This window comes from Pavona decussata, unplaced genomic scaffold (genome assembly GCF_977016875.1).
Source record: "Pavona decussata unplaced genomic scaffold, jaPavDecu1.1 SCAFFOLD_58, whole genome shotgun sequence".
NCBI classification, from domain to species: domain Eukaryota; kingdom Metazoa; phylum Cnidaria; class Anthozoa; order Scleractinia; family Agariciidae; genus Pavona; species Pavona decussata.
This window is the reverse complement of record NW_028145480.1, coordinates 1,759,585-1,773,416: the sequence shown is the minus strand read 5'-3', so window position 1 is coordinate 1,773,416 and position 13,832 is coordinate 1,759,585. Positions and strand designations below refer to the sequence as shown.

Sequence of the window (13,832 nt, the reverse complement as noted above, 5' to 3'; positions counted from 1 at the left end):
TTAAACGGAAGTGGAACGGGGAGCCAGGAAGAAAACAGGGGGGGGGGGGGGCGGAGACGGGAGTAAGAGGGAAAGATAAAAGGCCAGACCCACCCCTCCCCCTTCTTCAAGGGCGGACGGTGCCTCCTACAGGAGAGGTATTTTTGTACATTTTATGACTATGTCAGAAACGTTGATCTGAGCAAGGGCTGTTGAAATCCAAAGAGAAAATTGGGGGAACCACTTATTTTCAGAGATAATTAAGGTTTAAAAAAATATGTCGTGCATTGTTATGTATCTAGGGCTTTCTAAAATTACATACCTCTTACTAACCGAGTTCGAGGTCGGTACTGTAAGTTATGGACCCAGTTCTTCCCCGTTGATTTATGGCCCCATTAATAAAAGGGGAAAATCGAGGATCCGTAACTTACAGAGAAAATGAGGTTAGTAAGATATTTATTATATCCGTCTTAGGTTATTATAATCGGGCGTGCGGGAAAGGAAACTTTCATATTTCGCGGGCCATACAGTGTAATACGGCCCACAAAATTGACTTATCACCCTGCGCTTACTAACGGCTGAAAGAGATAATAAAGTTACTTAATTATCTCTGAAAAATGTGTGGTTAACCCCAATTTTCGTATTTTCATTTCGATGGCCTTGAATATAAAGACCTCTTTTCCAGCATAATCATAAACCCGCATAATAAAACCTTTAAATAGTAGACGCCGTCTTTATAAATTAATTATGGTTCACAGACCATCTTGAGATGCGCAGTAGCCAAAGGAAGCATTAAAGGAGGCCGGTTAATACTCAAGCAAGAAGACTTTGGCGAATTGGTTATTTCGTTTAAGAAAAAATTGCACTGTAACGAGAGAAAACAAACTCGTAACGATACTGAACTCGAATCGACAGCTGTATTTAGTCACCCGTAGTGTCGACGTTCGTATGGAATCCTCTGCTTCAAAATCTGATACAGTGTGACGGCCTGCCAGGGGTTTTCAGAAAAAAAAGAAAAGCCTAATTTTCCTCTTAAGGCTCCCAGTCACACGGCAATTACGTAAACCAGTTACTTTTTACTATAATATTTTTAATGTTTTTTTTATATTGTACTGATGATTTTCCGTGTATAAATAAATAATTTAAAAAGCTTAGTTGATAAACCGCACTGAAAACAATTGAAAAGTTGTCGGAAAGAAAACTTCTTGTCACTCACAAAGAAGACAAGTTTGCGACAACGAGAAACGTTTGTGAGGAAATACGCCCACAAAGAAACGTTTGCCTTGTTATTTAGAAAACAGTTCCAAATGTTTTCATGTGCATTCGGCCGTGTTCCTAGAAACTTTGAATTGCATGAGCCTTTAAGCTATAATTACTCTCAAACTCGTTTTGTTGTTGGCTATTAGCGGATGTGAAGTGCGGATTTCGGGTTAATTAGTGTACAAGTATCTTAGTGCATAAATGGAGGAAATACCGACACAACACAATTCATGGCAGTTATTTACACTTCGCTGATAATGCGGCCATAGATTTCGCGGTTATTTCTTCTTTGAGTGTTTTTTCTTTCTTTTGATATTATTTTCGTTGTTTCTGGTGATAATCCTTAATTAAATTACGCCGCAAATTTGTTCATAAAGAGATGAGAAGACAAACTTATACGTTGCTGAGAAACAGTGATTCACCTTCGTTCTTGACAATTTTCGTGGCACAAGAGGCGTTAATCGTAGTTACACAATTAAAAACTCCGGCCTTTCATATGATTTAACGCTTCGGCTGAGAAAAACGTTACTAATGTGAAAAAAGTGTAATTCGTAAGAGTTTTACACGAAGAAACTCAACTGAGAAGCGCTGGAGTCTTAAGCATAGCCCTCTCTTTTCGTCTTCTATACGGAAAACATGCCTTCCTTCTAAGCGGCCGATTCACGGCTTCCGTCGTGAAAATTCCTTTAAAACGTAACAGACAAAAACTAAGCGACCATAGTCTGATCTTCTGAAAAGTGCGATAGTTTTTCTGTTATAATTAATCGCGAGCTAAACATCGGGAAAAAAACTTTGACCCTATCCAAAATTGATCAAGACCGCCGCCAAAATTGGCGAGACTGATAGACCGAGAATTCAAACTATTTGAGAATTCGAATGGATAAACTCTCATTTCTACATCGAATCTGCACCGCTTTTTTATCTTTACTGTCATTCCCTTTCACGGTAAGGTGATTATTTGTTGTGTACTGTGTTTAAGATCTTTTGCTGCGGTTTTTGCCATTTTCGAGATCTGAATTAGATTCGGATCCGACGAAAGTGCGATAATAAATTTTGGCCTAAGACTCCATGCAAGCACGTGAGGATTGGAGAGTAAACTGGCGAGGGATTGAACTCTGCTTCCTTCTTAGGAAAAAGAATCGAGCAGATTTTAGCCTCTTTGTAAGTCCTGGCCTCTCGCTCTCTGTCACGCAGCTCACGACGCGGTTGCGTGACATAGCGGAGGGGCCAGCACTGGACCATGCAAGCCCATGAGAGTTCCTCGACATTTGGTAATCAACTATCATTGACATTTGCTGGAAAACAAGCTTAAAACGTTTTTTCTCATGCAATTTGCAAAGCCTTGTAATAACAACTAGGTCCAACTTGGCTTGCGTTCAAAAGGGTTACACTAACTTGATGACGTCTTTGTGGAAGCTCCTTTGCTTTATAGAGTCCCCTTTACTTTAGGTATCGACGACAAGAATCACTTCATTCCTTTTCTTCCCTATGTGCAAGAGATTCTCGTATCTCGCTGCAAAGAATGCTTCTTTGTTGTACTTCATTCCTTCGCCGTCCAAAACTCTTCGCAGTTTGACCACTTCGTCGTGCCACATTTGTTCAGTGGCGAACCCGTCAAAGCTTGACACGTAGGCGAAATGTTCCGGCATTTCCTGAACAAACAGCCCAGCTTCGACGGGAGCCGGTGGCCTGTTCACATTTTCATAGGGTAGATGAAGCGAGGCTACCACATCCTCGTCGCTCCACGGTCCGTATGCGTCTTTCCCAAAATGAACCCACAGTTTCATCGGGCAGGTTAAATCCATGTCCTTATTAGGACCATTTCTGCCGTTGAAGTAGCGAGCTAGGATTTTTTCCCCTTTGCTTAGCCCCTTGTTGAGGTGCGCGCCTTCAAACCGCACGCAAATCCAAGTGGATCGTTCATATTGCCTGTACTCATAATGACTGGTGAAGTTTAGTACACGAAACTTAGGGCCATCGCGATCTCGGTAGTACCTAGGTTTGAAAAATGTCACTTCTTGATCATCATCTTCTTCGTCTATGTTTGCTGACAAACAAATTCCCATTTCGAATATGACTGATGAATTATGAGTTCAGCTACGTTTCTTGGCTAGCCACTGATGCTTAATTACTATCAGCTACTTCTGGCGAGGAATGAGAGGCGCTGGCTGAGTCCGCCAAAGTCTTGAATTCGCGTAACTAAAAACAAGTATTTCCATATTGAAATGGCAATTAACGCCTCGAGCGGCCGCGACCAACAACAGACTACAATAGATGTTTCTAATGTTTTATTAATAAAAGAACAGAAAACGGTTTCAGTGTTTCTATGTAGAAGATCTATAGCAACTAGTTTACAGAACGAAATTCTTGAAGCTTTTGGTAACTCAACACACATCGGGTAGAAGAATTCGGTAACACACCCAATTTCCTGGCGGACTGAATCATTCGAAACAGATCATGATATAAGCGCATCATATTCACATTGTTTCCACCCCATGGCTTTTGTTTACACCACAGCTAACTGTTCATGTTTTGGATTCACAATGATTCTGGATTTATCAAGAGCAAACAATGCGGATTAAATCGCAAGCGTTAAGGCGTTCGATGACGATTCTGGTTTATACTTGTCCTGCAAAGTTGATAATGCGCACTTCTAAACAGTACGTAGCTTACATTAATTTTCGCCAATTTTCTGTTCTGGTAACAACTTGAAGTTAACGTTAAAAGTGAGGATAAAAAAAAACTCAGATCGACTGTTCGAATTTCATACGTAGTTGTGGAGGGATGATGGAAGAGAATAATTAATATAATTGTCCTATTGAGAACTCGCAAGTATCGTGCAAAGAATTGAAAATGTAGTGGAAAGAGTAAAAGCAAGTTTAAGGACATGCAAGTGATATCAATCATTCAACCCATCGATCTGTAAATATTATATAGACTGCGGCAAGAAAATCCCTCTGATACAAAATTTCTTGGTACAGGTTACAATATCTCACTTACAATTTTGGTAGAGACTGTCTTGTTCGCTGCAAAGAGTGTAAACGTTCTATTTTTCCCGTATACCCATTCGTCTCGAATTCATAAACCTTGCCAGTACATAGCTGGAAATATGCCTTTCTCTAACGAGGAATTTTCAGCCAAATAAGTATCTTTTCATTGTAATTATATCCCATCGGCCGGGTAATTCCGTTTAGTGTAAAGAAGCCTAATAAGTTTCATAAAATTGAAAAGATTTTAGCACTGACTGCCTAGTTTGCAGAATCGATGCGAACTGAAGAAATCATGTACATGAGACACTTTTTGCGTCCGACATGTTTGCGATCTATTGGAGTTCCATTGGATATATATCATAATTGTTGTAATGTAAGTTGTTTACAATTAGTTTAATGCATGAGTTTAAGTATCGCCAAAGTTGCCAGAATCAATCGTTTCTAGTATAGATTTTTCTTAACTCATTAAAAAGGAATATTAGCAATCTGAACAGTAAAGCCAACTTCTTCAGAGCACCGGCCTTAGAGACAATCGATGGGTGGGTTGCGGTTACCTATCTTGAGGGAATGAAATTTTTTTCATGATAAATTATTCACATATAGCTAATTAGTATGGCGATCGTGAAAACAAAAACCGCAGCAATTTTGAACTTAAAGTTTTCAGCACCAGTAATACAAATTATAAATCTGAGAAACGAAAAACAGAGGTTCAATCATTTATTTGATCTTTCAAAACGAGTAGGAAGAAAATACTGCAGTTTCATTGCAAATTCGTAAAACCTAAGGATACAGTCATACGCAATCTTTCAAAAAAGCTGAGCTAATAGGGAAGCTATTTTTTTTGTAAACCCAACACAATACAGCTCATTATGCCAGCTATTGGCCAATCAGAGGACTGATATGGTAATTAGATACCGAGTTGACCGCGGTCAAAAACGTAAGCAAAAAGAAAGAAAAAAGAAAAGAAAAGAAAACCCTCCGAAAATTTGCTGTTTACTTTGATAACTCAAAGATAATATTTGTAAGTATGTGAGTTTACCGAGTTATCTTGCGATTTGCTAAAAAAAAAAGTCTGAAAGTTTTAAGTCTTACTTTTTTTTAGTAAATTATATGGACACTGGTGCGCGCGCTGTTTGTCTTTGTTTAGGCTGTTTGAATGTGCGGCAACTAGAAAACCATTTTGCTTAATGATTCCACAAGCCTTTTTTAGTATTTCGTGAAATGATTTAGAAACTCAAAGACTCACAAAAAATTTACCAAATTTGAGTAACGGATTTTTTTTTAACCGCGGTTAAGATGCCGTTTTTGACGGGGTTAGTTCCATTTTGTACCACGCGTGAAGTGAAGAAAAGAAGGGGGTTGATCAAACGTAGGTATTTCAGTGACATGCCAAACAGGACTCCCTCTCATCGCTAAATGTACCTTATATAGACCCCAGAATAGAGCTCCCCCGAGTACGCTTCTGAGAGATTTTCCCTCTTGATCAAAATGTGGTAATAACGTTCTGTTCGAATGGTCTCGAATAGTATTGAACTTTTGATCTTTCAAGTTCATGAAGTGAAATAGTCTAATCTAGCTCTGTAGTATCCTCGGAGGCCCAAGGGCAGATAGTTGGGTCAAGGAGAAGTCAAAACTGGTACGGTTTACAAGAACGACTCGCTCGTTTCTTGTAAACTACCAGTTTCGGCTTGCCCCTGACGCAACTATCTGCTCTTGGGTCTCCATCTCCCGGATGGCTCTGTAGTAGCATTGCTTAGGTTTATCGGCTCAGATTAGCTGCAGGACTTCTGATATCGCTAAATAAATGTTTCTGTAAAGACTTAGGATCTGTAGCTTTCTTACTCGTGATTTCATCATGTTTAAAAGCTGTTAGTCTTACTGTTAACCTGCGGTAAGATAACAGGATGTTTGTTTATCACGGTAAAGAGAGTCTAATAGATCCACGCCTTTGCAAAGTCATTGTTGTCTCTCAGTATCAAGAACTGATCTGAATCCGGTGTATTGAAAGCTTCGCCAGGTGTCGCAGTTCCAAAATAATAACAAAGGAAATGGGCAAAAAAGGGATAAGGGTGTTTTCAAGGTGTAGACTTTGACGACATACCATGTCAATTAATTTTCAACCCGAAAAAATGTTTAGAATGGGCATCAGTAGAATCGGCTCTTAAGTTCTCGGATGTGTTTTGTTCTTGGCCAGTCTAAGAAACAGGTCTTTCATCAAACCAAAAATTTATATGATATCGTTTCGTAGTTCCAGCTAATGAGCAGTACTTGCCTGTGGTGCTGTTTACTATGCTGTGCCAGGTGGTTCTAACTTTTGAGCCTGTGGATCGGAAATCCTCAAGTGTGATCATCATTCAAATTAAAGCCAAAGAGCAGTCCTTTCCTATGATTTTGTGGTTTTAAGTTTTGAGTCTATAAATGAAATCCTGATGTGTTAACCTTCAAATAAAAGTTTCTATAAGTACTACCAGCAGATTCTTTCCTGTGATGCCGTTTATTACGCTTACACTTTTGCGTCTGTGGATGAATCCCTGTGGTGGGACCATTCAAATTTACGTTATGGAAAATTCTCGGACATCTTCCGTTGCAAAACGACAACATTGTTTTCACTGTTTTCGCTTTTGCTTTAGATTTGACGTATCAGGATAAACACGCATCCGTTTCGTCTTCCGCTGCTGTCAGCTAACCAGTTTGAAATGTTATTTTTTAAAGCTTTACGTCCCTGTGATATGTTTTACCATGCTCTCTACAACGTGTTCCTGCCTTTTGGACGATAGGCTTCTCGATACAATGTTCCTAGGAAGTGTCAAAATGTAATGCCGCGACACATCCGGGAACTTTTCAAGTACGCTGGAGCTAAATTTGAAAGGCCCTTCGACAAAAGAGAACCAAACAATAAGGAGAATGGTCACAAAACCCCTACTTGCGCCTACGTTTTTCTGTTTTACCCTCAAACTAGTTGCGGTAGCCATTTGTGAGGATATGGATTTTGTAGAAGAGAGTTCAATAAACAAATGTATACCAAAATTTATTTTTTGAGGTTTCTATTACGCCTTTTTTGACTGGATTGCTTGGAATCACTATAACTTAGCAGGCTGACTTGGGGTCTATTCGCTCTGACGACGGGCTAAGATCTCAGATTTCAGATTTTTTTATTTATGCACTATTTCATTAGTTTACTACAAAAGGAAATTACGATACATCACAAAAGTAACATAAAGACAACATTAAATTACATAAATCATCAAAGGTAAAATGTGCGCAGTGACCAAAGGAGCTTAGGCTTTCGAGTTGGTCACTGCCACGAGCAGCTAACTGGCGTATAATGTGCAACTAACTAAGTAGCACAAAACAAAGACAAGATCTAGAAAATTAAGAGTGCATAAAATCATTCTACAATTTTTACATAAAACACAATAGAAATGATAATTAAAAGTGAGGGCAGAAAAATCAAATACTCATTGGGTATTTAAAAGGTGCGATTTGTATTGCTTGTAGAAACTTTTATATGAGAGTTTTAACGCTCTAAACGTCAGCACTCGAATCTCTTTACGGTGGCCAATCTACCTTTAGTTATTAACTCCGTTGATGAAATCGAACATTAGGGACCTTAAGCAGTGACGACGACGACGGCAACGAGAACGTAAGAAAACAATAGTTTTAATTAGCAAAACACTGGCACTGCACGTGCGTTATAAACTTTGGTACATTTCTTTGTCGTCCTCTGCAAAACAACAACGTGAAATGACCACATTCACGGTTTTATGGAGAACGTGAACGCATGATGATTAATTTTCATTTCCACTTTCTGGGCCCAGTTGCTCGAAGCATGGTTAGCGCTAATCCGGGTTAAACACCATGACAACCTATAGGTTTTAATACCTCTTAACCAATGGTTAGCGCTAACCATGCTTCGAGCAACTCAGCCCTGAACGTTAAAGCCGCCCCTACGGCGTAAGCTTCTGGAGAGTTCGGCCACATTACACAAGCTTAATGAGTAGAAATTATCGCGAATTGATTCAGAAAACGCGAATGTAATTTTTCAAGTTCCGTTTTCGTCGACGTCGTCGTCGTCTCTGCTTAAGGTCCCTATTCACTTCTACTCGCCTTACGGCGCAGTCCACAGTTTCTTTTGAAACCAGCCCTGTTATAGACTTAACTGTCAGCGCCTACTTAAAGGGGAAGTATCACGCAAATTTGCTGTCATTTTAAAACCCAAAAATGTTTGTCTGTCAGCAGAAACAAAGAAATATAAATTGTCAAGTTTGTTATAAATTATCACCCCAGTGCAATAAAACTGTCGATTAGTGCCTCTGGCCAGAGACAGAGTAGGCCGGTATGGATTGAAACTTGAAGAATGCTAGGCTAATGTTTTTCAAGTTTTCGTATTTTTGTTTCCAAAATGCGCTACGGCTCCTGGTAGTCACCCAGTCATCCCAAGTTCCACTTCCCACCTGTTCAACTTGTACCGTGGCTCCAAATAGACCATTCAAATTTACAGTTGTGTGATTAGGCCTTGGGGCCTTTGAGATGCAGCGAAGCTGAAATTGAGTTTGATCCAAACTTCACTGCCTTTAGTATGAAAATCCTGCTTTTATTATGCTAACGCAACTAGCCTGCATTTATACATGAAGGGCACTGAGGTTTGCATCAAAAAAAAAAATCAATTCAACTGCAGCCTCGCTTTCACTCAATGGCCGGGTCACTAAGCACAACAACAAAATAGACTATTGTCTAAGAAAGCTAACATAACATAACATAACATAACATTTCAAGTTATTTAAGAGGCTTCAACACAAATACAAAAAACATCCTGAATAGGGAAATCGTGAGGTTAACCCTGTAAAAAAACAATTTCCTTAACTAAAAACTTCTAGAACTAGATAAAATTCGATGGCTACTGATTCAAGTGAATATTCAAGTAAATTTTAAGTCTACTCTTATAAACAGTTAACGATTCGGCATGTACAACATATCCTGACAAGTCATTCAATTTCCTTACAGTGCGAATAAAGAAAGAATATTTGTAGCTATTAGAAACCGCCCTTCGCAGAAGCAAAGCATTTAAGCACAGAGAACGAGAAAAAATTCACTGTTATCTGCCCTTGCTTCCCTTGAAACTCTGAATTTGATCATTCTCAAGTTTCTGTTTTGCAGAGGGCGGCAAAGAAATTTATTAAAATTATAGGGCTATTATCTTGCTCATTAGATCTTTTGCCTTTTGACGTTCTCATTGCCACAGTCGCCTCCCAATTTGCCTCGGGTCCTTTTTTTTTGCCAGACTGACAGCTGAGACCCTATGCAAAGACAGACAGATTATATAAATTAAACGGCTGTGTACGCTTCACAATCCGGTTGAGAATCTGCAGGTCTACGGCAACGCTCGCGCAAAGTTTGCCGACTTCGAGTCAAGTCAAAATTACCTCAGAATCTGAATTCCTAACCAACGGTAAGAATTTCTTTCTAAATTTATAAAAACAAAGATTTAAGAAAGACCCAAATCTTAAAAATATATGAAATACGGGCCATACGGAGGCTGAAATTGGAACTTTCTCGAAGTACTTTCCTGCGACACCATAGTCAACTCCCTTTATTACGGACCCCTCGGGATCGCGAGTTAGTGTCCTTAATAGCGAGATTCCGTAACAGCGGGAACTTATATCAGTTAAACGTCTGTAATTTATTTTTGCCGGGGATTTAGCTGCTGTCCGTATTATCGGGGTGTCTGTAATAGCAAGGTGTCCGCAAGGCGAGAGTTCGACTTTTGTTCTACAATGTAGTTCTTTGAATGAAATCTTTAATTATAAATGTGACCGTTCAAATGAAAGCTTCTGAGAAGGCATTTGGGTACTCGTGTGCGGTTTATTATGCCGTGGAAGTTGGTTCTAGCTTTTGAGTTTGTGGATGAAATCCTAACTGAAGTGTGACCATTCAAATGAAAGCTACTGAGCGGTACTTTCATGTGGTGGTGGTTATTACGCTGTACAAGGTGGTTTTGTGGATGGTATTCTAATTAAAATTGTGTCCATATTCAAATGAACGGTCGTCCCGGTAGTGTTCTACTGTGGTGTGTTTAAGTGTGATGTAGAAGGTTGCTTTACAAAGTGGCTCTTCCATCCACAATTTCCAGATCAAGTTGGAATTTTGAAATGTTGCTCAAGGAACGTTTGCCGGGACAGGAGACTCATTTTCCAGTGGAACCCCACTGACCATCCCGCCTGAACGGCAGACCTGACAATTTAAAAGAAAACAAATTGACAAAGACACTACATCAACCAGGGCTAGCTGTCGAGGATTGTATTTTTTAACTGATTTTAACAATCGATGCTTGACCCTTAATATTGTAGATCGGTGCTTGTGTTAATCTTGTCTAGCTTCTGACACTCTCAACGCTCTTTCCATCCAGACCTTATTATTAGTTAATATCGGCCGTCTAGCAAATGTTGTCGTTACGGACAATTACAGCTTGTTTACTAGAATTTTGAAAGAACGGAAAATCTCACAGATATACATGCACGATGAACATATCAGCCAACGAAAACATGGCCGCTTTCAAATCTTCTGTTTCGGGAAATTTTCTTTCTACTCATGCATTTATCTCGCCCTGAAAAGTTAGAATAGTTTTGAGTATAGCGACCTTTCCAAGGCTGGATTTCTTAGTCTTCTTGTAACTGAGGCGTCGTCCACACGTATCCGATAATTTGTGAAAACGCAAATTTTTTTTTACGAATACGGCTTGCGTCCACACGTATCCAGCGTATTTTTCGGCCGTATCCGGAAATTTTTGAAAACGCTCTCCAGAGTGGAAATTTTTTTATCCGATACGAATACGTATACGTGTGGACGGTCGTATCCGGAAATTTTTGAATACGCTTTCGTCATTCTCTTGGATCCAGTCTTCACGGCGAGCATTATAAACAAACATGGCGTACAGCAAGCCGGGTTGTAGCTTCTTTGTTAGTTGCTCTGATTTCTAGTTTGATATCATGCGTTCAGATAAATGCAGCTGTGATAGATTTACACAACCAATACGTTAGAGATCGACAGGATGTTTTGAGATTGTTATTCTGGACGCGACCAGGAAGGACAGGCGCATTGTGGGACAATTTTATCAATGGCACAACGATCGAAGAAGAATGGAGAGAGAATTTTAGAACTGGGCTCTAGAGCAAATCAGAAAATTTCCGGGTACAATCGGATACGTGTGGACGGCTGAAAACGATTCGAATACGCTGCGTGTGGACGCGAAAATTTTCGCATCCGCAAAAAAATATTTGCGGAAAAAAAAATTTCCGGATACGTGTGGACATGGCCTGATACTCCTAGTCAGTAAGCGAATTAAAATTCGAACCGCATAATGAAACAGGCAGATTACTCCTTTTTAATATTTACTCCTCCCAGTATTGAACGTTTTTCAGTCAAGAAATGAGTAATAAAGGAGGATGCTTTTCAAAAAGGACAAACATCATCGGATGCGTCAAACAATATGTGGCAATTTGTGGCAACGCTTCGAGCCAACAGACGCTTCCTTGCATCCTTTGTATTTCAGCAGCCGACTGCCGGCTAATCTCCAGACAAAGAAAGGTGGTTCGATCGCATGAAGGAAACTAAACGGCTGCAAGTATCAGAGCCTGCAGGCTAGGTAATGCCACGCCCTAAATGGAGATATTTTTAAGCCTCAACCCATAGACAATTAGATACGTTCAAAGCCCCTCATGCACACGAAGATAGACAAACAGATAGACTAATGGTCCGCTAGAAGTTTAGACACTGTACTAAAGTTTTTGATTGATTGGACTTCCGGCTCAACTTCTAATGGTTTGTTATTGTGTCAACTGCTAATCATTTATCCATTTGTAATTGTATCAACCGTCTCACACACCATTTTTTTTATTTTTGTAACAGCACTGTAATAAGAAAGCCTTATTCGATCTATATGAGCCCTATATGGTTTCTCGTAGGACACCCTCCCTCGGCTTTCGTTTTCAGCTTTTCTCTTCGTAAGTTTTTGTAACTTATGTGTGGTGAAATAAAAAAAAATTCAACCTAACTCAGAGACCCGGCGTAAAGGTTAGAATGGACAGCTGAGAGCCTTTTATATTATCAGCGAAGACAGACAAAACACAACAACAGGTGAAACTCGACTGCCTCGAGCTATAGGCGCAAGCTTTGTTAGGAAAGGTCCTGGGGGCCTTTTCATATATTGTACTTTGATTCTTTGAAAAAGGTAAAACACAAAACAAGGTGTTTGCCGGATATGCAAAGCATGAACAAAGATTACGGAACCTCTTGGTCGTTCCAGAAGGATAGAGGTTTAAATCCACGAAGTTGTCTTTTTATTTTCATGTTTCTGAGTTCCGTTGCTAGAGATCTAGATTCAACTTCTGACTTTGTAAGCGACAGAAACCATTTACAACGGAATAGCGTTTTTAAGAAGAGGGAAACACCTTAATTGAGGTGTTTCGATACAGTTTTTTAAAAAGAAATTTATACAAGGTATTGGCTTTGGATTGAAGATTGATATTGCAGTAAAATCGATACTACTATAACAACGATAAAGACATCTCGAAATCAGTAAACGGTAAATTTTATTTGTTCCAGACTCGAATTCAGTTAAAATTTCCTTGCAGTTTTTAACTTTGTGTGTTTTTGCAGAAATCTCAGGAATTCGTTAAGATCCTGATGATCTGAACAATACTATCCCCATGTTTTATTGAAATTGGTTGTCCGGAACAATTTTCAATTGAACGACGAAGAGGACATCTCAAAAATAACGACGGAGTTTAAGTTACAAAGGCAACTTCGAGCCCTGGAATACAAGACTGACATTAGGTGAACCCGTTTTATCATACTTAAACTGAATAATGGAAGACAAATCGGCACTTGCCTCAAATCGAAAAAAAAATTTATTACCACGGAATTCATCAACGACAATGACGTCCTTCATTTGCTTTGCTTATAGTTTTACTTCAGATTGTCCCATCCTCGGAGACCTCGGGGTCAGTTAGTCCGGTAGAAGAGATTTTCGTTGGCGAAAGTTTACTGTAAGAACTGGAGAGCATTTGTTATTCTCGTTTTAGCCATATAAATTTACAATACCTTCGATACGTCCACCGTGGAAATTTCTCGGTGAGTGTTTGTTTATAGCTGTGGTCATCATAAAGTTTGCGATTTCCTTGACTTCGCTGAATTTTTGTCTGAAACTCTCGTCGAGAACATTCCCGTTGAACAGTCCAGGCAACTGTAGCGATCGATGAGGAAAACAACTTCGTGTATTAAAGAAGGCACCAAAGTCGCCCGGCTAGTCCTCTTCGCTGATTGGCTAGAAAAATATTTTTCTGGCCAATGAAAAGTGGGGAATTAAAATGCTTCTGGAACTGGTTTGGTAAGAGTAATTGCCCATGGGCTCTGCCGTTCTGCCGTTCGCCCGGCAATGGAATTGCACCCTGCATTACGCCGCTCATCGCGTCTCGACCGCCAAACTTTTCATATTCGCGCGCGCACAATACCGCCAGCTACGTAACTATTTTCATTATTAAAACATCGATTTTTAATAATTTTTAAAGTACGTTGTTGAAAATTTTATAAGATTAATTAACACAT

At 39.5% G+C, this 13,832-nt stretch overlaps 1 protein-coding gene across 1 annotated transcript; it reads right to left on the bottom strand.

Moving 5' to 3' along the window:
- Window positions 1-365: 365 nt before the first annotated feature.
- Window positions 366-3,471, bottom strand: LOC146479579 (heme-binding protein 2-like). Its single transcript, XM_085110227.1, has one exon. The coding sequence runs from the start codon at window positions 3,303-3,305 to the stop codon at window positions 2,685-2,687; it is 621 nt and encodes a 206-aa protein (XP_084966353.1). The 5' UTR covers window positions 3,306-3,471; the 3' UTR covers window positions 366-2,684.
- Between the last annotated feature and the right edge of the window lie 10,361 nt (window positions 3,472-13,832).